Source organism: Haliotis asinina, chromosome 9 (genome assembly GCF_037392515.1).
Source record: "Haliotis asinina isolate JCU_RB_2024 chromosome 9, JCU_Hal_asi_v2, whole genome shotgun sequence".
Taxonomy (NCBI): Eukaryota; Metazoa; Mollusca; class Gastropoda; order Lepetellida; family Haliotidae; genus Haliotis; species Haliotis asinina.
The window spans coordinates 44,942,507-44,968,124 of NC_090288.1; the positions used below are offsets into that span (position 1 = coordinate 44,942,507).

General features: G+C 40.4%; 1 protein-coding gene across 2 annotated transcripts in view; it reads left to right on the forward strand.

Annotated features, from left to right (window-relative positions):
- The window catches only part of LOC137296999 (thioredoxin reductase 1, cytoplasmic-like), a 33,075-nt gene extending 11,241 nt beyond the window's left edge, over positions 1 to 21,834 (forward strand). For both annotated transcript variants that reach the window (XM_067828931.1, XM_067828932.1), the window contains exons 7-18: positions 11,719 to 11,787; positions 12,121 to 12,171; positions 13,272 to 13,312; positions 13,836 to 13,940; positions 15,878 to 15,993; positions 16,379 to 16,694; positions 17,168 to 17,244; positions 17,642 to 17,798; positions 18,265 to 18,372; positions 18,993 to 19,088; positions 19,555 to 19,689; positions 20,246 to 21,834. In XM_067828931.1, the coding sequence (XP_067685032.1) occupies positions 11,719 to 11,787; positions 12,121 to 12,171; positions 13,272 to 13,312; positions 13,836 to 13,940; positions 15,878 to 15,993; positions 16,379 to 16,694; positions 17,168 to 17,244; positions 17,642 to 17,798; positions 18,265 to 18,372; positions 18,993 to 19,088; positions 19,555 to 19,689; positions 20,246 to 20,308 (1,334 nt within the window). In that variant the 3' untranslated portion in view covers positions 20,309 to 21,834. The remainder of the gene's footprint in view (positions 1 to 11,718; positions 11,788 to 12,120; positions 12,172 to 13,271; positions 13,313 to 13,835; positions 13,941 to 15,877; positions 15,994 to 16,378; positions 16,695 to 17,167; positions 17,245 to 17,641; positions 17,799 to 18,264; positions 18,373 to 18,992; positions 19,089 to 19,554; positions 19,690 to 20,245) is intronic.
- Positions 21,835 to 25,618: the final 3,784 nt, after the last annotated feature.

Below are 25,618 nucleotides of genomic sequence, written 5' to 3' on the forward strand. Positions count from 1 at the left end.
CACAATCGAAATAAAAGCACGAGATAAATGTTCCAATACTCCACTGGAAGCGAGTTCCTGGATGGTTCGAGATCTCCTCTCCCTGTCCTGGTCTGGAATCTGTTGACTCATCAGGTACTCCCCTGATGTCATCCAAGGTGGTTTCCGAGTAGGTCTTCTGGAACGTCTGGCAGCATGTGGCCTTGCCACTTCGTCAGTTGTCCCTAACAGCTCCTGATCATCCTCTATTCTGAGTGCCGCTGGAGCCTCAGATAGGTTCTGCTCATGACCGAGCTCTGTATCTGGATTTTCTTCTGTGTCAGTCTGCTCTTCTATCAATCCTGACGAGTGGTCGTCACCACCAGAAGAAGATCCCTCTGCCACAATAGGTCCTTGATCGTCACCAGTTACTAATTGGGCAGAATTCTCCATCCAGGCAGCAGCTTCACTATTCACGGCTGTTGAGTCATGATCCTCTACTGTCTTCTGACATGTCTGATCAGGTACTATACACCATTCCCTCTCCTCAGAAACTTCTGTCACCCCACTCAAGTTGTCATCTGTTCGCTGCATTTCCCTTCGTGTCCTTTTATTTTGTCGTGGAGCAGGAACCGGTCTAGATAGAACATCTGGTCTGGAGATGGTGCCAATGGGTAAAAGATGGTTCCGGTGAAATGTTCTTTTCCTTCCTTCAGTGTTCTCCTTCTGGACCACAAAAACTGGAATGGTAGGATTTGGCTGCTTGAGAACTACATATACATCCTCCTCCCAACGATCGGAAAGTTTATGCTTCCCTTCAAAGGCTAAGATCTTAACCAAGACTCTGTCTCCTACATCCAAAGTAGCTCCTCTTACTTTCATGTCATAGTTGGACTTTTGATGCTCTTTAGAGGTTTTAGATGCTTCAGCAGCTCGTTGATATGCTTGTCGAAGTCGTTCCTTTAGAGACCTGGTGTACTGAAACAAGGACTTCTTCTCTCGGTTATGCTCAATCCCAAATGCCAGGTCAATGGGAAGCCTTGGTTCACGTCCGAACATCAGGAAGAAGGGACTCTGGCCTGTGGATTCATGACGTATACAATTATAAGCATGAACGAGTGGTCCAACATGATTCTTCCAGTCTTTCTTCTGATCGGGTGCAAGAGTCCCAAGCATATCACACAGTGTCCTGTTGAACCTCTCACATAAGCCATTGCCCATCGGATGATAAGGTGTGGTCCTGGATTTCTTGATCTTTAAAATGTCGCAGAGTTCCTTCACTAGCTTGCCTTCAAAGTTTGCACCCTGATCTGTGTGAAGTCTTTGTGGCATACCGTAATGCTGAACAAAGTGGTTATAAAATGCTTCAGCAGTGGTCCTTGCTGTTTGATTCCTTGTGGGTATTGCCATGGCATATCTGGTGAAATGGTCCGTGATGACCAAAATGCTGTCATAACCTCGTGATGATTCTAGAGATAAAAAGTCCATACACACTAATTCCAACGGCTGTGTCGTTTGTATGCTTACTAGCGGAGCTCTGGCGTTGGTAGGGGACTTCCTTCTAAGACATCTTCCACAGGTATGGATCCATTCTTCTGTATCTTTCAGCATACCAGGCCAGAAAAATCTGTCTCTAAGTAAGGACAGGGTCCGGTCCCGTCCTGGATGACCCACTTCATTATGACATCCAAATAAAGCCATTTCCACATGGGATGCCGGGAGTACAAGTTGCCTTCTCTTCTCTTCTCCTACACGCGTGTTCCTGTACAGAACTCCATTCTCCATAACAAAATGGTCGAAGATCTTGAAGATTGATGAGTTGGCTTTGCTTGGTGGCACTGTTTCTCGTTGGGGTTTCCGACCAGCCCTGACACAATCAATCCATGGCCTGAGCGTTCGATCTTGGGACTGTACCCTCCTCCAATCGTGCTCCGTCATATTGCGAATGTCTTGTCCTTGATCTATTTCCACGTCCACCACATCCGCAGAGAGGCTAAGGGATTCCACAAATGGCTGCGCATAGATAGTGTGGCAGATGGCTGTGACTGATTCTGCAGATACCTCAGATGTTCCTGTGTCTCCCTCCTCTGTTAGTCTGGGTAATCTCGATAAAGCATCCGCGTCTACATTGCTTTGTCCTGGACGATAAACGATGTCGAAGTTATATGCTGATAATGCAGCTAACCAGCGATGACCTGTTGCATCCAGCTTAGCGGTGGTGAGAACGTAGGTCAATGGGTTGTTGTCAGTGAAGACTGTAAATGCATTCCCATATAAGTAGTCCTTGAATTTTTCTGTGACTGCCCACTTTAAAGCTAAGAACTCAAGGCGATGAGCTGAGTAATTCTGTTCAGACTTGTTTAACCCACGACTACCATAGCATATGACTTGTTTCCTCCCGGTCTCCATCTCTTGGTACAGAACAGCACCAAGTCCATGAGTACTGGCGTCAGTATGTAATTCAAACTTCTTTGAGTAGTCAGGATAACCCAGTACAGGAGGTGAGGACAGCAGCTGCTTCAAATGTTGGAAAGCCGACTCTTGCTCTGGACCCCATGACCAAGATTGACTTGGTGCAATCTTCCTTTTGACTTGCTTTGGAGGTGGCATAAGACAAGACAAAGGTCTGGAAATCTTTGCGAAATCCTTTACAAACTTGCGATAATAACCCGCAAAGCCAAGAAACTGACGGACTTGTTCTGGAGACGTTGGTCGTGGCCAATCAATGATGCGCTGGACTTTATCAGGATCTGCTTCAATACCTTTGGAGGATACAACATGACCAAGGAACTTTATTCTTTCCTTAAAATAAGCACACTTGTCCGCAGTTAACTTTAGTCCATTTTCTCGTATTCTTTGAAACACTGTAGTGAGACGGTTTAAGTGCTCCTCATAGGTTTCTGAGAACACAATGATATCGTCGAGGTAGATCAGACAGATTTTCAAATGCAAGCCATCAAAACATTCATTCATTAATCTTTGATATGTAGCAGGGCTGTTGCAAAGACCAAAAGGCATCCTGTTATACTCGTAGAATCCGAGAGGTCCCACTGTAAACGCAGTTCTCTCTTTATGTTCTTCACATAGTTCAACTTGATGGTACCCAGATTTCATGTCCAGAGTGGAGAAAAACTTTGAGCCAGCCAGAGCGTCAAACATCTCGTCAACTCTTGGTAGCGAATAACTGTCTTTAATGGTCCTGTTATTCAGCTCGCGAAAATCTACACACATCCTCAGCTTACCATTTCGTTTGCGAACAAGTACTACATTGGATGACCAGGGAGAATAAGACTTACGAATAATTCCACAAAGTAAAAGCTGTTCTAAATGGTCTCTCACTTCCTGGTACATGGGTGGAGGAATGCGTCGGTGTCGTTGTTTGAATGGTCGCTCATCACTAAGTTCAATCCTGTGAAGTACCTTGTCTGTGTGTCCAACATCAGTATCTCCAGTTGAGAAAATGTCCAGGTTGTCACGGATCACCCTTTTGCCCTGAGACAGCTGTTCTGGGGTCACGGCTGCTTCCTTGAAATCCATCTGATTAATCAAGGACTCTGCACTAGATGTAGATGACTCAGGTATATCTTCTATACTGACAGGCTGAATCTCACAAAGTATTGCCTGGGGTGATATGGATACAGTTCGAGTTGTAACGTTGGAGATGTATACATTAACTCCCATCTTTTGCGCCCTTGAGTACGATACTAAACTAGGAGCAATCTCGAGGTCGTCTGGTACAGCTGATGGTGAAGTTGCATAAAGAACTCCACACGATGAGTGATAGTTCAGAGGTTTGTAGAGATATCCATGAACTTTCACTTGACTGTTTGGCTGCACAATGATCCTCTTAGTCTCAGCACATTTCACAATGGCTAGTTTATTCTTCTGTTTTACCAGTTCTTTTTCCTTGATTAGAAGGCACCTAAAGGCTAAGTACCATGGAGTAAAGAGATTAGCAATCTGCAGGAACCTTTCTCCATGTAGGTCTTTACACTTATCTAACAATGTGTTCAAAATGTTGGTTCCAATCAGAACAGGAACAGACTGGTTATAGTTGCTGTCTGGTACAACTAAGAATATTCCATGCTGCTCGGTTGGGGACATGCCTGTTAAGAAGAGTGGCACTTCAACATAACCTAAATAAGGTAAGGACTGACCATCTGCACATTCAACATTCAGGATATTTTGTAGTGATATAATTGGAATGTGAGATAAATGCTCTCGATGGAAAGACTCGCTTAGAGTTGAAACTGTGGCCCCAGTATCCAGCAACGCTCTGGTTTTCACTCCATGGATGGTCACTTCCACTTCTGAAGAACTTCCTACAAGTCCTGATATGTCTGTGTTAACTGTGTGTTTATCAACAGGACGTTGCGTACAAAAATCCATAGCACGTCCCAAACCATGGATTGCCTTTAGTTTAAAGAAGTCCATCGGTGGTCTGTTCGAACCTTACACTGATAGCTCATATGCCCGACTTGTCCACAACGATAGCAGATAGGAGCAGGTTGGCCATACCCATCAGTTGTCCATCCTGGCTTCATCCTGGGTGTCGGAGCCATTGGTGGCCTCTGATAACTAGGACTTCCCTGATCTGGAGGCGTAGGAACCTGAAAAGGAGATCCTTGGGGCTTTCTAGACTTCCTCTGGACTCCCTGAGCAGCGGTATACCCTCCACTGGTAAAATTATCTGGAGGTGACCTTGACAAATAAGATGAAGCCTGTGAAGGTGATTCACTTCTTTTCTTCAGTTCTGCCACCTCACCCGTAAGTTTCTTGATCATCCCCTTGAGTTCTTCCAGTTCCTTGTCCTTGTGTTCAGATCTCACTGCAGCCATTACAGGAGTGGGCTTAGACTTTTGTGATCCCATCCGACTTTTAACATCTTGTTCTGTTCTCCGAAGAGATACAAGAAGTTCACTGAAGGAGTGGCTGCTGTCATACTTGTGGCCAGAACTGTCCTTCAGACCTGGTGAAAGTCCCGTCCACAACATGGATCTCAGCATCTGGTCCATTTTATCTGCCTGTACTTCTCCAGCATCCACAGCCTGGCCAAGGAGATCTTCCAGACGCAGTGCCCAAGATGCAACAGACTCTGAATCGAGCTGCTTTGCAGAATAGAACTTAGCTAGGAGCGTCTCAGCGGTGTTAACATCGCCAAAAATGCTATCCATCTTTGCCAAAATGGCGAAAATATCTACATGAGCTCCTAACCTAAGTAAAGCCCTGGCTGCTGGACCCTTGAGAGATCGTCTAATAGCTTGCCTCATGGTATCATCTGAGTGGAGCTTGTCCTGACAAAGACACCTAACTTCATACCGCCATAAGTCATAGCTTGCATCCTTGCCAGTCTCACCGGAAAAGAAGGGTAAACGTGGGACATCTGCCACTTTTAACACAGTACTGGGTTTAAGCTGAACCTCTGGTTTCCCCCCCATGCTATCTGATTCTACCTTGACCCCAGTGCTAGCCATGCCATTGTATTCATGCATCCAAGCCAAGAAATCCTCAGGGGTATCTGTCTTAGGTTTCAACTTAAGTGCATTTAGGGTTTTAACCAGTTTATCAATGTCCTCCTGAGACATGCCACCTTCAGCCATGTTGAGAAAAGAAATACTGCCCTTGATATGGTAAATGTAATCTAGCTAATCATGCAATAAAATGTGTAAGGAAATTACACTTTCAGCTAACCTTGGAATGTGTGAAGTATTGCTGCAGGGCGACACACTCACTTCATCGCTTACATCATGCACTAGCCAGTTTTTAGCTCAGCCAAATACTGCACACAAAAGTGAGAGCCAGTGCAGAGAGCACTAACATAAAGCAATGTCTCCTGTGCAAACAAAGAATGCAGTGTTACCATGTGTTCTAGACTTAATTGTGTTGAACTTAAGAGTATGTGGTTTCGAGCATGTGGTATCCCTTATGGAGAAAAACTCCAGAGCCATTAAATCACATGCACACTGAAAACCTACAGAAACCCAGGTATATTCAGTAGATATAGCCTCAATTGGCAATAATATAAATATACCAATAAACATTTGCCAATTATAAATACATAAGTCCATTCAGAGAGTGTTCAAAGGCAGCGTGTCGCACAACAAGCAGATAGTGCTTAATGGCACGCTAAGCATATGCAAATACAGGCATGACCAGTCATATAGACACAAAGCAAATGGTATGTAAATATATCCATCAATGAATCTTGCAGATCTCCCTGTGCATCAATTAAGGGTTAAAGCATATCGAGTAACTTATAAAGAAGTCAACCACATTACTGTTGAATCTAAGTCTATAAATGCGTGAAAATATCTTAGGTAAATACAACTTCCAGTGGATAGATGTGTCTTGTCATCATACACAGAAGGGTGACTTCTCACAGGAAAATTTTCCACCACGACAACACAATGTTATACAATGATCTCAATATAACCGTGGCAGTAGTATGAAGAAAGTCAGTTCCGAAAGATCAGTCACTGCAATGCAGAGTCAAACTGCAATGTTTCACATGTATAGCACATTAATAGTCACAGCTGATATCTGTAATTCACAACAAACAAGATGAGTGATACTCAAGTTCAGCTTCTACTTTCCTCGATCTTCGAGCTGTGTTCTTCCATGCTGTCAATCCTCACTGGGGGCTCCAAATGTAGTAGCGGACGAGGTTCCAGTTGTATAAATAACACGGAACAGCTACTTGATGGTGAGCTGACAGTATGCACTTTATTAAGCAAGCCCAGTCAGTGTTTTCCAGTTCTGTGAATATTATATAAATATACTATTACCATACATGGGATAAATTGCTTGTACCAGCCATATCACACAATATCACAAATTATGCCTGAATAACATAGAAATGGAATAGTCACTACAGTTAAACTGCAAAAGATTATTTTCTTGAGAATAAACAATATGTCTACAAGGCTGACACATTACAATCAAACTTTAAGATCTGCAGCCAATATATATACAATATGTACAGCTAACTTACCACTGTGTGGCAATGAGCGGGCAGTTCATAACGACGTTGCCAGTGTCCAATCAAGACATCCTATAAATGTTACACAACTATGAACTATGAGGAAATATGGCAATAAATCTATAGGTCATAAGTTCATGGATTAGAAGTGAAACTATAACCTTAAAAGCCGTTCTAATATCCGCACATATAAATATACTTACACACTAAATATGAATTTCAATAACACACCATAAATTGCAAGTTAATTTGTTGGTTCAGCAGAGAAATATATCCTATCAATGCATTAGCTTAATGCATTTAATTCTTATATAGCTATACACCGGCATATCTATATATACATAAATATGAGAACAAAACACAAACTGACCTTATATATATAAGCAGAGGTGAAGTCCTCAGCCACTCGGTCCACAAAAAGCCAAACTATTTGCTGAGCAAAGTATTGGACCTCTGACTTGTAACACTCTTATCTTACCACTGCTTGATCAGAAAAAGTTGAACTGTGGGCAACATGACTTACATAATGGAGAGATAGGAAAAAAGGCAGACAATGCAGTGCGCTTGGCATTAGACTGAAGCTGGCTGTTGAAGAGTTAATAGTTATGTAAGTGCTGGGTTGAACCTATTGTCAAAGTATTCTAACTATGCTACTTGTGTTATCTAGCTTGTACATGTACTTGATGAAAGAGAAACAAAATAGATTAAAACACGTTTCTAAAACATTTATACAGAAGTAATAAAATCATCCCGGCCACACACACACGTCAAACAATTTGATCTGAAACATTACCTGCATTATACTAGGTAGAATTAACTCCGAAAGCTCTGCCGTTTGGAGTAACAAAATAATTTCAATTTTGCTCCAAATTCGTGAACAAAAGATGTGGTGTTTAGCTGTTTTAATGTCTAAAATAAATACTGATTCTCTAAGACGATGACAGTTGTTTTCTAAGCAGTAATTAATTTTTATGAAATACATTTACTGTACGTTACATTCTCACACTAGCTCTGGTTTCGTTCGTTTCTGCACAAGGAAAAATGATTTTTTTCATGACATCTTCAATCATCAAAATTGTACTTCTTGTGACGATATACACAGAACATTATAATGTTATTGTTACGACACACTGACAATTTATAAGTCTCCCCGTGTCAGAACATTCTTCGAAAAAAATAGACCGCGAAAATCATCGACTTCGGATTTGCTAAACTAAAGATCAACACATCGACAGCTAACTTGAGGAGAAATACTACAACACAAGCAACAAATGACAACTGCTATTGAACACAACTAACAGTAAATAACTGAGGATGACTGAAAGGTAATTCTGGTGTATAGTATGGATCTTACGGGAATTTGAATCCGTTTAGAAAATGTATCAATGGTCGTTTTCAAACTCGTTCATATTTTACTTCCACGAGTGCCATGCCGTGTACGTGCTTCCGGTTCATCAAGGGTGGGTACAATTACAAATATTGTGATATTGTTTCATGATCTGCATTATATAGGTATTGAGTCGTTTTCTTTCAATGTATATGTGTTCAGATTCTGCGTATGAACGCGTTTTTTCAAACAACCTTCGTATCTTGTAACTTAGAAAGACCGCGAGTTTGGCCACGCCCTTTCGGGTCACCTACGGCTGTCAACTTTGTGAATGTTGGAAGGTTTATCAAACAAAATCAAAATAAAATCGCTAAATATGGTAATTTCTGTGCAGAGACAATAACATTTACCTATTAACACCGTGTAATTAATTCCAGATAAAATAGTTGGATATGTCAAAAGGATGGCACATTCCCTTCGGCATCACGATGCATGTGGAGTTGTTTGTTTACCGCCGTTGCCATGATCGTTCCTGTTCGTCCAATCGATGATGTAACATTGAGATTGGTTTTGTTTATAATTATTTGAGCCGAAAGTTAGTAATTTTTAGAAAATGGGAAACTTATGGGCTTTCTCTTCGTCAAGGAACAAAAAATATGGATTAAACTATCAAAAAATATTTCATTATGAAGAAAATATTAGACTGGGTACCACACGATGGTGGTGCGCTGGAAGTAGCAAGTCCACACCATTTTTAGATCAACAGTTCAGATTTTTAAAACTATTTTTCCAAGGTTTGTTGATACATCAGCATTGCAACAAACTTTACCTGATTAAATTCTGTCCATCCATTCTTGATCAACAAGGTGATCACGTCAACTACTGTCAACTCTGCGAAATGTCCACATTTCCATTTTTGTGAAAAAAACGTCACACCTATTTATTTCAAGTACCAAACTATTTTAAGTAAATGTTGTTGAACCACAAATATATTAATAGTCTTTTCTATCAGCACAGTGCTTTACAGAGGAAAAATGTTTCATCTGGAATTATACGTCTTCTTTGAACATCCTAGAACTTCGAATCAACGTATGTTTCAGGTCTGCAGAAGAAGAAAGAAACGGTTCATTAAACATCATGACTGATGTACAATGTCAATGTTGGCAAAATCAGTATCTTAACACTAAATTATTGAAACAGATTCAAGTTAGAGAGTCAAGATTATGAAGTGCTACCTTTGTTTTGCATCAATTAAGATGAACTTAAGATTGTAACATGTTTTCATATATTCTAATCTTAAACCTGTATCACCAGTGTTGAAGATTCAATTTAGACAGTGCTTTTAAAGACAGTGCTGAAGATACCATGTTTCAAACCTGAAGCAAATCTGATGCTGAATTATATCAGGGTATGTTGCGCGTATGTTGTGATGCTGTAATGTGCAAAAAATACTTACTCTCTACCCAAATCTACATCATGTGTTTATGTAAGTGCTATGACATCCACAAATGAATAATGCTGAATTCTGCTTAAATTAAAAGATCAATAAAATATTGTCAGTTTTCAAATATTACTATTATTAGCCACAATTTTGTGTTCTATGGCTGTCACTTCTGGATACAGACAGAAAATACATGTAAATCTGAAAATAACATACATATTGCACAAGGTATTTGAAACATAAATAATGCTTTCCTACCTGTTTAATAATCAAAGTACACACATTTGAACACTTTAAAACATATTAAGCATGTTAAATAAAATTACTCAATGAATGAGTTAATGACACGATCATTGTTAGCTGGATTCACACATGGAGTTGTCTGCCCCTGGCAATACACCCCTCCCTCACACAAATCTATCTGAAAGTGCATCCCTGGTTACATTAAGTTAAAATTTGTTTTATAATGGAGAGGATTGATGTGTGCTTATGATAAAAATAATCTAAAGTGTGCCATCGATTGATAAAACAAATTTCAATGTTCAGCAATATTTTAAAGGGTTGGAAAACTATGAAAGAACAGAGCAGACCAACCTTTTTCGCCAATGGCGCCAACGCAGGAATATCTTCTGAAGGGACCAGTCTTTGTTTTTCACCCAAATACGTAGTGGAAAAAGCCAGAACGCGTAAAACAAGGACCCCCAAAATTGGACCAGGTTTTCATGAGTACTACAGAGTTACGTCCCTTGGCAACTCACTTAGTGTGGACTTGCTACTGGAAGTCAACAATGGCCGTTACTTTCGACTGCGTGCGGAGAAATTCGGCGATCTCATTTTGTATTTAGCGGGCGTTTCGTTTTAAGGTATACAAACGTATTGAACATTATGTATTTAAAAAGGTGAGAATTAGTACATTCCATACATAATTCATATGACACGTAAATCCGACTCGTTGAATAATTATTGCAAGTTTTATTTGGAGATGTCACTATCCTGCACTCCTGTCGAATGGGTTCGACGGCAGCATTGAGAGGATTAATATTCCTCCTAATCCTATACACAGTAGAAAGAGGAGTTCCTGTTCTCTCTGCCAATGTATTTACATCATCAATTCCTTGATTACACAACTAAAAAATCAACCTTCTTTTATCTTCAGCAGACATTGTTGACAGTGCTGAGGAAAATGACGTCTGCTACAAATTCAGGGGAGGTAACTCTAATTGTACTATACTCAGTAGGCCAAGATGAGTTACCTCCCTTATACCATAACTTAGTTTTAAGTATCAGTGAATCAGTTGAGGTGTTAGGATAGCTCAAAGTAAGAAGAAAAATTCTCAATAATTATGAACCAGAGTATATTAGTTCTTTGATTCTTACTTTGTGGTGGCCTGTGATCATAGTAGTGTTGGAATACAAGCTTTGTGATGACATCCACTCGCACAGTCGGTAGTGCTGGGTAGAAAATTGAATTTGACATCTTAGTTTTGATTCTCAATAACTGTTATCACTATTTTGATTTGATATTGAATAACTCATTAAATACTTCCACACAGCCAGATTTTGACTCCAACTTGAGCAGTTTCGAGCACAGAAAAAAGGAAAACGTGATTGGTTGGTGGGCTAAGAACTGTTGTTGGTAGACGAAGCCAAGTCGACGATGGGTTTCACATTAAAAATGCTGACTGAGGATGAAATGAAATCTGATGTTTTTACTTGAGTTAAATGGAAAATGATCGAATTGAGGGTCCAATATCAAGAAATTGAGGTTTGGCAATTAGTTAAAGCCCTAGTGTTTGGATTCTGGCTTTGTCATGACTTCTACTCGAACAGACAGCATTGTGGGGATTCTGCCATTGGGTAACTTGTGCTCTCCCAAACAATAGTCTGGAGTAAAAAATATTTGATTAATTATTATGAGAGTAAGTACCTTTTTTATGGAATGTTTATATTTGATGAAAGTTAGAGTGATTTCCAGTAGATGGATATAACAGGATCAGTTTTGTTTGTAAACAGGATTGGGAGGAACATGTGTAAATGTTGGATGCATCCCAAAGAAGCTGATGCATCGAGCGTCTATACTAGGTAAGGTTGTTTAAATTGTGACATTTGCCATTTAAAAGGTTTGTTGTTACCAGTTGTATGGACAAGTCATGACATATGAACAGCTCTCAAGGTCAAGGTCTGCTAATTTAACATGCTTGTTTTTTGTTTTTTTTATTTGACCTGTTATTTTTATGACTGAAAGCATATATTTGAAATGTTGAATAGTTATGATAATTAGGAGATAATCCTATTATGTTTACATTTGGAAGTGGTTATAGTTGGTTGAACGCTGCTGTGTTCTGGCTGAGTTACTGGTAGAAGTGGCCTTTGTCATGGTTCACTCACATGCACTGATATTTTAATCCGTTCTAGGTGAGGAGCATGAAGATTCAAAGAAGTTTGGCTGGGACTTTGGGAACACAGGTCAGTCAGCTTAAAATATCATGGACTTAAATCTGTAAAAGACTTGGTTATCTAATGAAATTCATTGATTGAAAGTAATTGATAATCGTGAAAATGTGGATGACTATGTTTAAATAGGCTGCAGTGCAGTGATGACATCAGGTTTGCATTTAGTCTCTTATTATCCCCACCGTGCGTTTAGTGCGAAGCGGGGATATAGTGTTAGGCTATGTCCGTACGTACGTACATATTGGAATATCTTAAGAACCGTAGATTCTTTTCATATTTGGTATCTAGGTTTATCTCAGTAATAGAAAGGTCTCAGTTGGGTTTGGTGACCTTGACCTTTATCTCAATGTCACAATGGGACTTGAGCATTTTACCTTGTCAGAGAGATATTTCAAGAAACGTTCACTGGCTTTTCAACACCAAGCTTTATCGAGGGAAGGCGCAGGGCCCAGTCGATTTTGGTGACCTTCATTTTATTTTCAAGATCACAGCGACTGTGGTTTTTCTTAGGAGTTTCATACACTAGTCAAGGTTCAAGTGACTCTTCAAAATATTTTTTGTGTTTGAACATCTACAGTGCAAGATATCAAGAGAGTTTGAGGGTAATGTTTTTGTTGACATTTTACTATATATTAAACTACGACCTTCACTTTTAGTTTGATTTGATAATATGCGATGGGGGATTATGTCACCTGAGTGACAATGCTTGTTGTGTTGTGATAAGGGATTAACTTGCAGGGCTAAAACAGTATGCTTATACCATGGTACAGTACGTATTGCAGTACAAGGTCTTTGGTTCATTCCTTTTCAGTTTGAGATATAAAATAGCGGCTGTCTAGCAAATAAATGCATAGATATTCGCAAAATTACAAATTTCTAGACGTTTAGGAAATTTTTGTAAATAAAATGGATTTCATTATGGCATACAAACCAAATGTACTGTGATTCTACTAATACCGCAATATACTGTTTCACCCCAGTTAACTTGACCACATTCTGTACTGGAATCTTGAAATTCAGTGATTAAAAGTATTATTATGATCGAGACAATGTTTATAACCAAAACTTTCAGGTTTCAACAGCAAAGTAAGTTTCATATCTGTTTATTGCAGAACCAAGTCACAAATGGGACGTCATGAGGGACGCCATTCAGGTGATTGTTGTTAGGTTATGAATGCTTTGATGTGTTGGTAAATTTCAGGTGTTAAACAACTCCTGTTGACTTGGCTGTTGTTTGATACATGCCATCATTCAGTTTTGTAGTGGTTTTCAACTTCAGGGCAAACTTCCCCCATTGATTATTTTGTGTTTAATGCCATACTCAGCAAAATTTCAAGCTATTTGGTGTCCATCTGTCATTAAATTGAGTGGATCATTTGGATGATATATGTCAACCAAACCAATGGGCCTGATTAATGATTCAGTTAGTCGACTCTTATGACAGGCATGGATTGCTTAAAACCAAACTCTAACCTGAATCTTCACAGGGAGAAAGTACATATTGCTGTGTTTTTCTAATTGGTTTATTTACCTTACCTTAGACATGTCCACTCTCTATGGTTTGTCCTTCTAGATTAACCTGACACATAGTAACTTGACTGAGCTTCTTTTCAGCTTTGAGTTTGGACTTCATATTTTTTTCTGGACACATTATTTTATTTTGTCCCACATTTCAGGATTATATTGGCTCCCTCAACTGGGGCTATCGGGTGCAGCTGCGAGACAAGAATGTCACCTACATTAACGGATATGGGGAAATAATTACTCCTCACAAGATCAAGGTTTTTATCAAACTTTTCATACTTCCATTAGGTGTTATTTTCACTCAGGATGTGTGCGCTTTCCATGACATGTGTAAAACTTAATTTGAATTAACCTATAATAATAGACCCTTTCTCATTCTGGTGTTATCTTCATGGCCTCTGGTGTGATATGGCTTGCATGTTGGGTCAAGTGGGCTTTTGGATATTTCCTCAGCAGCAAGTGCCAGTTGCAGAGGTGGAAATGACCCAGTATAGTGGCACATGTAAAATCACTTTCCCTGATATTTTTTCGAATATTGCTGATGATTTTATTTTTATTTTTTAAATAAACAACATAAATATCTTTGGAAAGTCAGCTGGACACTGGTACAGTGTGGTACACAAATTTGCTTGCCCGACAGTAAAATACACTGGACTGGGACCCCAGGCAATGGGTTATGTCCATTGCTGAATTGTGAGAGGCATTGGGAAACTTGACCATTGTATGTCATATCTGAAACACATTCATCTTGAAGTACAGTCATCCCTTGCCATAACGCTGGTCTTGGGGTCCACTGATGACCCCCCCACCCCCTGCATTATTAGACATCCGCGTTATAGTACCTATTACATAATTTTCAACAAAGACCATGTGAAATTGTATTTTCCAAGGACATAACAAAACTGCTGTTTTGTGTATTGTGCCCAGTCCAAACTATATCGTATCGTTGAAGATGAAAATAAACAAACTTTGAAAATGAAAACATATATATGTATGGGAAACTTGGAATAAAAAATCACTAGACATGATAACTTAATTGTTTTACCTCTTATGCTACCTGTTATTCAACTTAGCCGGAAATAGCGATCAGCTGTGCACAGATGTTTTGGTCCAATGTATCGGTGATTCAGATAAAAAGATCCAATAATATTACATCAAAGAACTTCTATTCCATTATCAGAATATTTTATATATTAAGCAGTTATTGTAACCAATTATCATACATTGTTGTCGGGTTAGTATTACTTCATGTTTTATATTTAATGTAACAATAAACATAGGCTATTACCTGTCTGGATACATTTTACATTTTACAGTTTGACAAGTCACCACTGACTTCCCGCGGTACTTGCAACTTTGATTGTGAAAAACAAAATGTAGGCCATTTAATTGATAAAAATTACTTCAATGAGTCAATAACGCGGATCTCGGAGTCCTTAGATTACAAGACTGTAATCTGTTAGTGATTGCTAAGAATAATGTAAAATTGGTGCTCTCGAGGTTGGTGCGTAAAATGGACCTTCACGAATGTGGTAAGCGGAAGTTGTACACGTATGGAATGAGGTAATGTCATTCTCTCATGGTGTCTGCATTGTTTCTGTCAACAGTCTTAATGAATAAAATTGGGATTGAATGTAATCAAATGTAGTGTGGTTTCTGACACCATATGTTCTCAGATGACCGCACTATAGCGCGGTGTGTTGCATCACAGCAAACATTGTAAGTGTCATAACTCGACTGATACTAGTGATAACATGTCTTGTCTTTCATATGTTACTACTATGATGTCAGTATGATTATTATTGAGAAAAAGCCCTGCATGTTTTAAGCATCTGAAACACAAATTATTTGATATGTACGATACATACTGTCAGTTGCTATCCGAGTTTCACTAGTTTACGTAATTTATTGGAGCGCAACAGCTGATTTGTTGATGAGCTATTTTTGATTTCGTGAAGGGGTATGATCGCAGTTGAACCATTTTTTATGGGAGCCACGGATTACCTTGTGGTTTAACTGAAACCATGGTATCACAAAGTGCATTATTGCGTTATTTGCAAGCTGTTTATAAGTATTGCAGAGAGCAGCATTTCGCAAACTGCATGTTTCCCACTAATTTCTTTGTGTAGCATTTTATTATGTGCTCCTCTGGTTCTTGTGGAAGTTTTGCTGATTGTTCTATTTTTGTTCACAGGCAACAAACAAACGTGGGAAAGTGCAGGAATTAACCACCGAGACAATCATCATTGCAACAGGAGAACGTCCACGCTATCCTGACATCCCTGGAGTAAAGGAGTATAGTATAACAAGGTACATGGTTCCACCTTGTAACATCTGACATGGTAACTTCGTATACACCCAGGGAGCTGTGATAATGACAGATTGCTCCATAACATTGTCATGGGGTAGCCTAGTGGTTAAAGTGTTTGCTAGTAATCCCAACACCTGGTTTCTTCCCATGTGTGCAATGTGTGAAACCCATATCTGGCCTGCACTGCTGTAATATTGGTATAAGCGGCATAATCTAAAATAACTCATTCACTCCTAACAGGGTGGTGGGTGGCATGATGGTGAAAGGGTTTTGCTCGTCATGTCGAAGAAATGGGTTTGATTCCCACCTATGCAGTTTGTGGTAATACTGCTGGAATGATTATATCTTATAATCGGCGTAAATCAAACTCACATTTCATTTCAGTGATGATCTCTTCTCTCTGCCATACTGTCCTGGCAAGACGCTGTGCGTGGGAGCCTCATACGTGTCGTTAGAGTGTGCTGGGTTTCTCCATGGGCTTGGACTGGATACAACAGTCATGGTACGGTCAATCCTCCTACGAGGTTTTGACCAGCAGATGGCAGAGAAGATCGGTGACTACATGGAGAAAAGTGGGATAAAGTTCATCTACAATGCTGTTCCACAGAAGATAGAGCGGCTTGAAGAAGGCACACCAGGGAGGTACAGGGTTACTGCCCTTGGACGTGAGGGCCAGGAGATTGTGGAAGAGTACAACACTGTAGGTTGATTACATTTGGTATCACATGTCTGTCATGCTGACTAGGAAATATTTGTGGATGTACGGTTGGTATATGGCTGAAACAAAGCGACATTATAGCTTGACTTGGTCAGTTACCAATGTACCATCAGTATGTCACAGTTGCCGCTGAGGACATACTGTTTCAGATCATACCCATCATAAACTTTAGGACACCAATGAGATTTTAACAAGAAACTGACATTTTTGCAAACTGGTTACTTCCATTCCTCATGAGGGTAGATGGGGTAGCCTAGTGGTTAAAGTGTTGACCCATCACACAGAACGTATGGGTTCGATTCCCCACATGGGTACAGTGTTTGAAACCATTTCTGGTGTCTGCTGCCATGCAATTGCTGGAATGCTCCTAAAAATGGTAGAAAACAAAACTCACTTATCCCAAATTCCTTCTTTAAAAAATTCCTTACATTATTCGATATTTTTGTTTGTTGCAGATCCTGTATGCTATTGGCCGAGACCCATGCACATCTGGCATTGGCCTGGAGAATGTTGGTGTTAAGCTCAACCCTAAGTAAGCATAGCAACCACACATTAATGTTCCTATATTTTACCATGGGTGGACAGTTATGCAGTCACTATGCAGAGAAACGATGGGTGTTTTTTGCATTGCACGTAATTAATATTACCTTGAGGTAATGATCTATATATGTTAAACATCATACTAATTAAAATTACTTCACTGTTTGACAAAGTCATAGAGGCTATGGCACCCATAGAATCGTGTGATACCCATACGGCTGATGCCTGGAGCTAGGGGTGGTTTATGGGCACCATGTACCAATTGCAGGCCAGTGGTGAACCAGGCATTAGTCACTATGTTCTCAGTATCATCACTGGACAGTTTGAAGTATTGGTTTTAGCAAGCTAGTTACCTTCAGTTTTGAGATGTAATGGTGTGTTTTTTTCAGAAATGGGCGTGTGATCTGTGATGACAAGGAACAGACCAATGTACCCAACATCTATGCCATTGGTGACATTGTTGATGGTAAACTCCAGCTCACGCCCGTTGCCATCCAGGCAGGGCGACTCCTGGTCCAGAGGTTGTATGGAGGCTCGAAAGTCCTGGTTAGTAGCTCTAGAGTTCTGTTTGTGCAAACATTGGGGTGATTTACTGGAATTTGATTGTTTAGTTGTTGTTTGATGTGGCTGTCAGCAGTGTTCCAGCTATAAGGTGGCAGTCTGTACATACAGGTTAGAACTGATCTTCAGCAACGTGATTATTATAAGAAGGGAGTATCAGGATTGAGTGGTCAGGCTTGCTGGCTGAGGTGACACAAGTCATCGTATCCCAATTTCATTGATAGATGCTTATACTGTTGATCCAAGGATTGTATGGTCCAAACTCGTTATTTACAGGGAACTGTTGTATAGCTGGAGTAGGGGTGGCGTTAATCAACAAACAAACCAAGCTAGCAAACAAGACACATGAACCACCCGTGATCTATGGTGGGAAATTCAGAGAATTTGGTTTCTTTGAATATGTTTAACACACATGCTTGGATCATGATCTATTTTCCATGAACTGTTTCAGTGTGACTATGTCAACGTAGCAACCACAGTCTTCACCCCTTTGGAGTACGGAGCCATTGGGTACGCAGAGGAAGATGCCATCGACAAATATGGAATTGACCAGATTGAGGTGTGTAACTTGCATGGATTCAGAAATCTTTAGGTGATTCCTGGGGTGAAGAGCTTGAAGGGCCGTCTAGGATACTAATGAAAAAAATTGTTTTTCATGGAACATATTATGGCGTCTTGATGCAGTTGCTTTGGGTGTGATTATTCAAAAAATATTAGGGGGTTCTGATGAAATCATGTAGTACACTTGATATTTTGTGAGCCGTGAGGCTCTGTTTTAAAATTGGTCTTTGTTAACCCATGCTTGTTGTAAGAGGCAACCAATGGGATAGAGTGCTCAGATTTGCTGACTTGATAGACAAGTCATTGTGTCCCAGCTGTGGAGAATGATGCAGTGCTTGTTGATTTCTGGAGTGTCTGGTCAAGATCCAGTTATTACAGACTGCTGTCATATGGCTGGATTATTGCCATGTGCAACATTAGACAACAATCAATCAGCTGTTTGTTGAACAGGTTGGTCAAATGGCCAGGGGCTTGTTTCAGCATATATTAATGTGACAATTGTATTTACAGATAAATGTGAATCATACAAATGTGATAAGTCATTAATGGTGGATGCATAGTGGTAGTGAATAACATCCCGCAAAAGTTTTTTGATGTCAATGCTGATTTCTAATGCAGGTATATCATTCTAACTACCGTCCACTGGAATGGACGGTTCCAGGCCGATCAGAAAATGCCTGTTATGCAAAGCTCATCTGCCTCTTGACAGAAAATGTAAGTAAGAAATGCCAAGAATTGTTGTTTCCCCAACCAGTGTTTCCTGACTTGGTTACTGCATAGATTGATGTTCATGAAATCAACCACTGGTTTTGTGTGGTCCAGATTTGATATTTTTCTTATCCTGACTCATATATTATTCCTCATCTCCCTTATCTTGGAAACCTTGGTGATATTGTTCCCCAGTGAACAGTCAAAAATAGCTCACCCCAAATGGGCTCCTACCAGCCTGTGTGCCAGCAGCCACGTGACTGCTAGTTGCTCATCACTCTACATTTTCGCTCTCTTGGACTTTTGTCACGTAGATGTAATGTTCCTGAAAGAGACATGATGCAACAAACAAGTACTGAGAAGAAAAAAAAAGTATTTTAATGTCATGATATGCTCATATATTGCTGACTAGATGGAATGATGTCAATGTTAACACTGACAAACATTATCACATCGACCTGTCTGTTTTCAGGAGAGAGTCATAGGCTTCCACGTTGTTGGACCAAATGCAGGGGAGATAACCCAGGGATATGCAATTGCTATGAAGAAGGGAGCTACAAAGGAAGACTTCGACAATGCAATTGGCATTCATCCAACTTGTTCAGAGGTAAGGTGTACAAGTAAGCTTTGGCTGTGTGTGTTTGAGAGCAAAGAACTACCAGCAGTTTTCATGCCTGCTGAAGGTTTGAAATGGGGCAAATATGTTGTGTATGCCGCCATATCGCTGGAATATCGCTAAGCATGGATTAAACATCAGCCAACCAATCTTTTGTGAAATTTAATATTTCATGCATGCACTCACACACACACTCAAACACACTGGATGTGCCCCTGAGTGGCATGAGATAGACTAAGTAGATTTCAGTCAGGTTTAAGGGAGACGATATGTCCTGAGTGTCCTAGGTTTGTGAGATGATCCTTGATTCTTCTTATACAAATCTCTTTGAAAACTCACTTTCTTTAAACATTGTCAGGTTGTTAGAGGTGGGGTAATGAAGTTTGCTGGGTTGGATGTCCCACATGGGTACAGTGTGTGAAGCGCATTTCTGGTGCACCCTCACATGTTACTGCTAGAAAGTGGTGTCAAACTGAAATCAGTTGTTTTACAAACACATATCAAGGAAACCAGAACATTTTATCAAAGTACTTTATTTTCTTTACAGGTTTTCACGACGTTGGATGTGACAAAAAGAAGTGGAGAGGATGCTGGTGTATCTGGCTGCTGAGGTTAATTCCCTGCTGCTAATGTCTCTCACTCCTAACACTGTACCTGCAGACTGCATCAGAAACCTGGATTACTGAACTTGTTCACTGGACACTAATAATTATGATAATTATAATTCATGCATTTGCAGAGCACAGCGATTCACAATCTGCGTTGCCAGAAAGTTTATAGATTGAAGTATTGATAAAACAAGTATATCATTTCTGCATATTCAATGCAATTTTAATTCCAACAATTCCATGGTTGTCAAAGAAAAACATTTACTTTCAAAAAGTATAGAACAGCAATACACTAGATTGGAAGGAAATAACTGACCAGGAACAAAACAATTTTTATTCTTTTGGCAGAAATGATTTGGAGTCAGTGACTTCAGGCATGGCAGAGTGTATATACTTTTGTTATCAGCAAGTATACATGGTTGAGAGAAGATTGGCGATTTCCAGGAAGATTTAAGAAAATGTATATGTTAAGGCAGTTATCTGATTTGTTTCTGTTATTTGTTTCACGAGTAGACAAAATACTTTAGCACAAATGTTCAGTACAATGGTATAAGATGCAGATATGGAGGTATTTGGAGTTTGAGAGACCAGCAGCAGGGGAGATAACTCACTTGTGTGACGACCGAGGGCGTTAGTGTGGCGCCATTATGACGGCCAACATCATAAACCCAACAGGGCGATGTGGCTTGACCACTCTGTCGACATACAGGCACAGTATTGACGTCTGCTACCTGTTTGAATTCAAACTTTTGACAGACATCAATGTGTTTTTGTGTAAATACTGTTTATAAGTCAGTTTATCTTTGGATGAACTCCCATTATTGTATATACATGTATAAGAATGTCCCATGGTCTTAAAATCTGTGTTGATTGTCAGTAATAAAACTAGTCCATCTGACAACAAAGCCATGATAATCTGTGTCCAAACCTGAAATAAGTTATGACCTTGCACTGTTTTCAGCAAAAAAATAGGAACTGCTTCATTTTTGAGGAGTTGAGATTGTCTGAGCAAATGTTTTGTTTGTAAATCTTTGTTATTTGCGAAGTAAATAGCTTGTCAAGATAAAGATCTGATGTAAACAGTAATATTTCATGAAGATAATTAGTGCTATCAGCTTCTTTGCAAACATGGTTGTATTGAAAACCAGAAGACATTTGCCAATATCCTTATTTTCACATCTGAATAGCTGTCATCATGACACACACTGAGCTATAAGTGTGGTTGTTCTGCTATTTCATTATTATCAACTGTACCAGCCTATAATATAAAGAACTAAAGATTGGTTGGATGTAATTTATGAGATGTGTGTGTCAAAATGTCAAAGGAAATCTATCCATACGGTAAACATAGAGTGCAGTTTACTTTCCAGCTGTTATATTATGGCTGAAAATTGTATTATCACAGATTAATATTGTTACATGAAGGGCTTTTGTACTGCAAGGAAGACGTGAGATATTTTTGCCATCTCTAAGAATTATACACTATATCTCATTTATTTGTGAATAAAAGTTCATGAATATATGAAAATGTCTGTTCCCTGAAATTTGTAAAAATCTTTTAAAAGTAGCTTTGAAATTGTAGGAACATAAGTCAATATTCTGTCAAGAACTTTGAAATGTTGATCATGTTCCAGTAATGCCTGTGAAAATCGGGTCTTGATTTCTCAAAACAATCTTAAGTCTGAGTTTAGACTTAAATTAGAGTTTTACTCAAATTTGAGAAAACACATGAAAATGCATTATCCAGAATGAACTTAAAATGATATCTATGAAAACTCAAGCATAGTAGACATTTTGAGTTTGGTAGATAGGGTACTTGAGTTATTTGGCCTTTGTTTCAGTTTATTTTAAGAGAGCGGTTGACTTACATTTGACCTCTTTGTAAATGACATTGTCTAATCATGGTGTTGAGATAGTTATTCAAATGAAGGACCATGCAGAGGCCTGATCCACAAAGGGTTATGGATAAGGAACATCGTAAAACCAATCATAACTCTATGACAGAAATATTAAGTGATCCGCAAAGATATCTTAGTGAAAACATCTCGTAAAGTTACAGAAAATTTAAGAACAATTGGCACCTGTTGTCAGTCAAACATTTCTTCAGAATCAAGCAGTCAACAAACTTATGACCAACTCTAATATACAGGGCCAAGATTTTTTAATTTCTCTTAGTGCCAAGATTGCCGCAAGTGCCATGCATTAACATTAACTTATGACGAAGCGCTAAGAATGCTTCGAAAATCTAAGCACTGGATGGTGACCGCATGGTAGGGCAATATCATCTACCATGTCAGATCATGTTTGAGCTTGTAAACTCATCACCAAACACAGGTTCTTTTTCATAGAGATCCACCTTGGGACACTTGAAGCATTAAATGTTCTTTTAATTCTTGCGACAGTCGTAACTATATTTTGAATAAAAAATATGTAAAAAACGTTTTTGTCTTGTGAGACCACCCCCACCAGGCCCCCTGGACCCATGACAGCCAAGAGCAGGTAACCTCAAAGCTATAGCCTCAAACAAAACACTTCCTTTTCTGTCGCTCGTCAATACGGACGTGTTCAGATACGTGTTCTACAAGCTTCACTGAAGTTGATTCATGATTCAAGATAAGTAGCGCTGAGACTAAAACTATGTATGGTTTCGTTATTGGACGCATTGGCGCTCTAGAAATCGTTTTTACAGTGCTATTTCTCTAGACACATAACTATTTCTTGTCCTCCCCTGCTGGCCATGTGGCCTGTCAAGGTGGCAGACGGGATTTTTTTCCGCCAAATTGTTTACTTGTGCAATGGTAAGTCTTTTTGAGGCGGTCTTTATAATTAAACGTATTATGCAGCTGGTAGTTGTTAGTACGTATTATTATTAGTATCATTATATTTCTTCAACCTTTTATGTATCAGGTTGTTGTTATTGGCACTTTGGTTTCACTAGTCTACGTACGTAGTATTAGTTACCTTGTTGCCCATGCGTGTTGTTTCATGTTATGTTACATTACGCACAGTAGTAGGTTGTGTTTGTTTGTTTTGCAGTTTAAAACCTGCTCTACATGCAAATGTTCAATTCCCTACTAAGGATTTTCATGATGCCTGTCTCAGGTGTCTGGTGGAATGCCACCACGATGATCAAGCATGCGAAGTGTGCGCTGGGTTTACTCCACAGACGCGGAAATCCAGACATGCAGATTTTCTGTTTTACGCCAACCTACTTAAGGCAGGTGCTGACATTTGGGCACAGGACCCTCCGTCCAAATGGTCCCATGAAAAGAAAGGGTCTTCATCCTCTACGGATGGTTCGGCAAAAAAGGCCAGGGTCGCTAGGGATCCAGTTGGGGGAGGCCGCGGCCCAGGCTTTGGCTTGGGGAACACTCCTCCCTCAGGGCAACCGTTAAGTGGATTGGCCACTATCTCTGATATGCTCAGGGCAGTCAGCTCTAGCTTGGTCCAGGGGGCAAGCAGGGCACAGGCGCCCGGTGTCGGCAGCTCGGGTCTTTCCCAGAGCACACCTAGTGCCTCAGTGGGCAAGCAGCCTAGTGCTGCCCAGCCTCTGGGCGTCTCGACACTCCGTCCTCTCCCGGAGCTATCTGGAAATCCTCCGTTGGGGAACTCTTCCCAGGTACCCAGGTTACCTTGTTCGGGCTCTGGCAGGGGCGAGTCAAGTGTCTCAGCTCTTTTCAGTCCTTCGACTCCCTTGTATTCGGCCTCGGTTGCGCCCTCGACAGGTTCACTTTTACGGTGATGGTTCCTTGTCTGAGGAGCATGATGAGGTAGATAGAGGAGAAAGGGGGCGGGGAGGAGTTCTAGTCAGGGGTCATGTACTCGCTTGGCTCGTCACTGAGGCAGGTGCGGGAAAAGATTGTGGAGGTCCTGCCTCAGGTGGCCATCCCTGTTGCCGAGTCAAAGGCCTCCCCAGGGAGCCGAGGCCCGTCTGCACATCCTCCTGTCGCTGGTCGGGGAGATAGCGAATCCTCTCCTATCTAGGTAGGGCTTGCACGCGGTTTGATCTCCCAGATGAGGATGCAGTGGTGGATGAATGTGTGTATGCCTTGGTCACTCTGGGGGTGCCTTTTTCCTCTTCCTTGGTTTTGGGCAGGCAGGCCGGCAGCTGCCTCCCTTCTCCACCTCTGCTCCAGCACTTAAATCCGCCTATCATTCCTTCAAGGAAATATATACATGTGCAGCCCAGCAGCTGAGCGTTGCGGTCCATTCAGCTTACCTGTCAGCCTTGCAGGGACAGCTGAATGGACCAAGGGAGCACTGTTGACGACTCTCTCTTACCAAACTTATGTTGATCCCAGCTCAGCTAGCCAGGTCACAGGGCAGATGTCATCCGTACCTAGGTGAACCCATCCTGGGTGAACTATCAGTCACAGGCCGTTGGTCCGAGCAGGAAGTCACCCTCCACATCAAGGTGTTAGAATTAAGAGCAGTCCGCTGGGTGTTCGAGAGTTTCGTGGAGTCAGTACGGGATCAGGTGGTGCATCTGAAGATGGACGCAAATTGGCACCCAATGTCAATATCTTACTCTCTGTAATAAAGACTATCATCTTGTGTCAGGTTTATAGGCAGACATAGTGCCTCTCCTTAAGATCAGTCTTTAGGAGTCTGACTTATGCATATAAGTACCCCAAGGAGGATCTCTATGAAAAAGAATCGAAGAAACCTGTAGAGGTTGCAGATTCTTTTAATAGAGTCCTCCTTGGGGTACGGCCACCTGCCTCCGCACATTCTGTCTGTTTTTGTTACAGAACGGAAGTGTTTGGTTTATAGCTATAGCTTTGAGATTACCTGCTCTAAGCTGTCATGGGTCCAGGGGGCCCGGTGGGGGTCGTCTCACAAGACAAAAACGTTTCTTGTTTTGTACATATTTTTTATTCAAAATATAGTTACAACTGTCGCAAGAATTAAAAGAACATTTAATGCTTATAAGTACCCCAAGGAGGACTCTATTCAAAGAATCTGCAACCTCTACAGGTTTGTTCGATTTTAATTGCCCTCTGATATTATGAATTGGACCTACTTGTGGTTCAAATTGATGCACCAGCAATATTTACATGTTTATGCAGTGTTGTTACTATTGATAGTATGCTGTTGAATTAACAGCCCATGCTTGTAAGTTGTGACGACAGGATTAGAAGGTCAGATGTGTGCTGACTTTTTTGTTTCACAATTGCATAGATCGATCCTCATGCTGTTGATTACTAGACTGTCTGATCCAGACTCGATTATTTAGAGTCCACTGCCAAACAACTGGAATAATGAAAATATATTCACCCAGTGCACTCAACCAGTCTAGAGACCGATTGTGT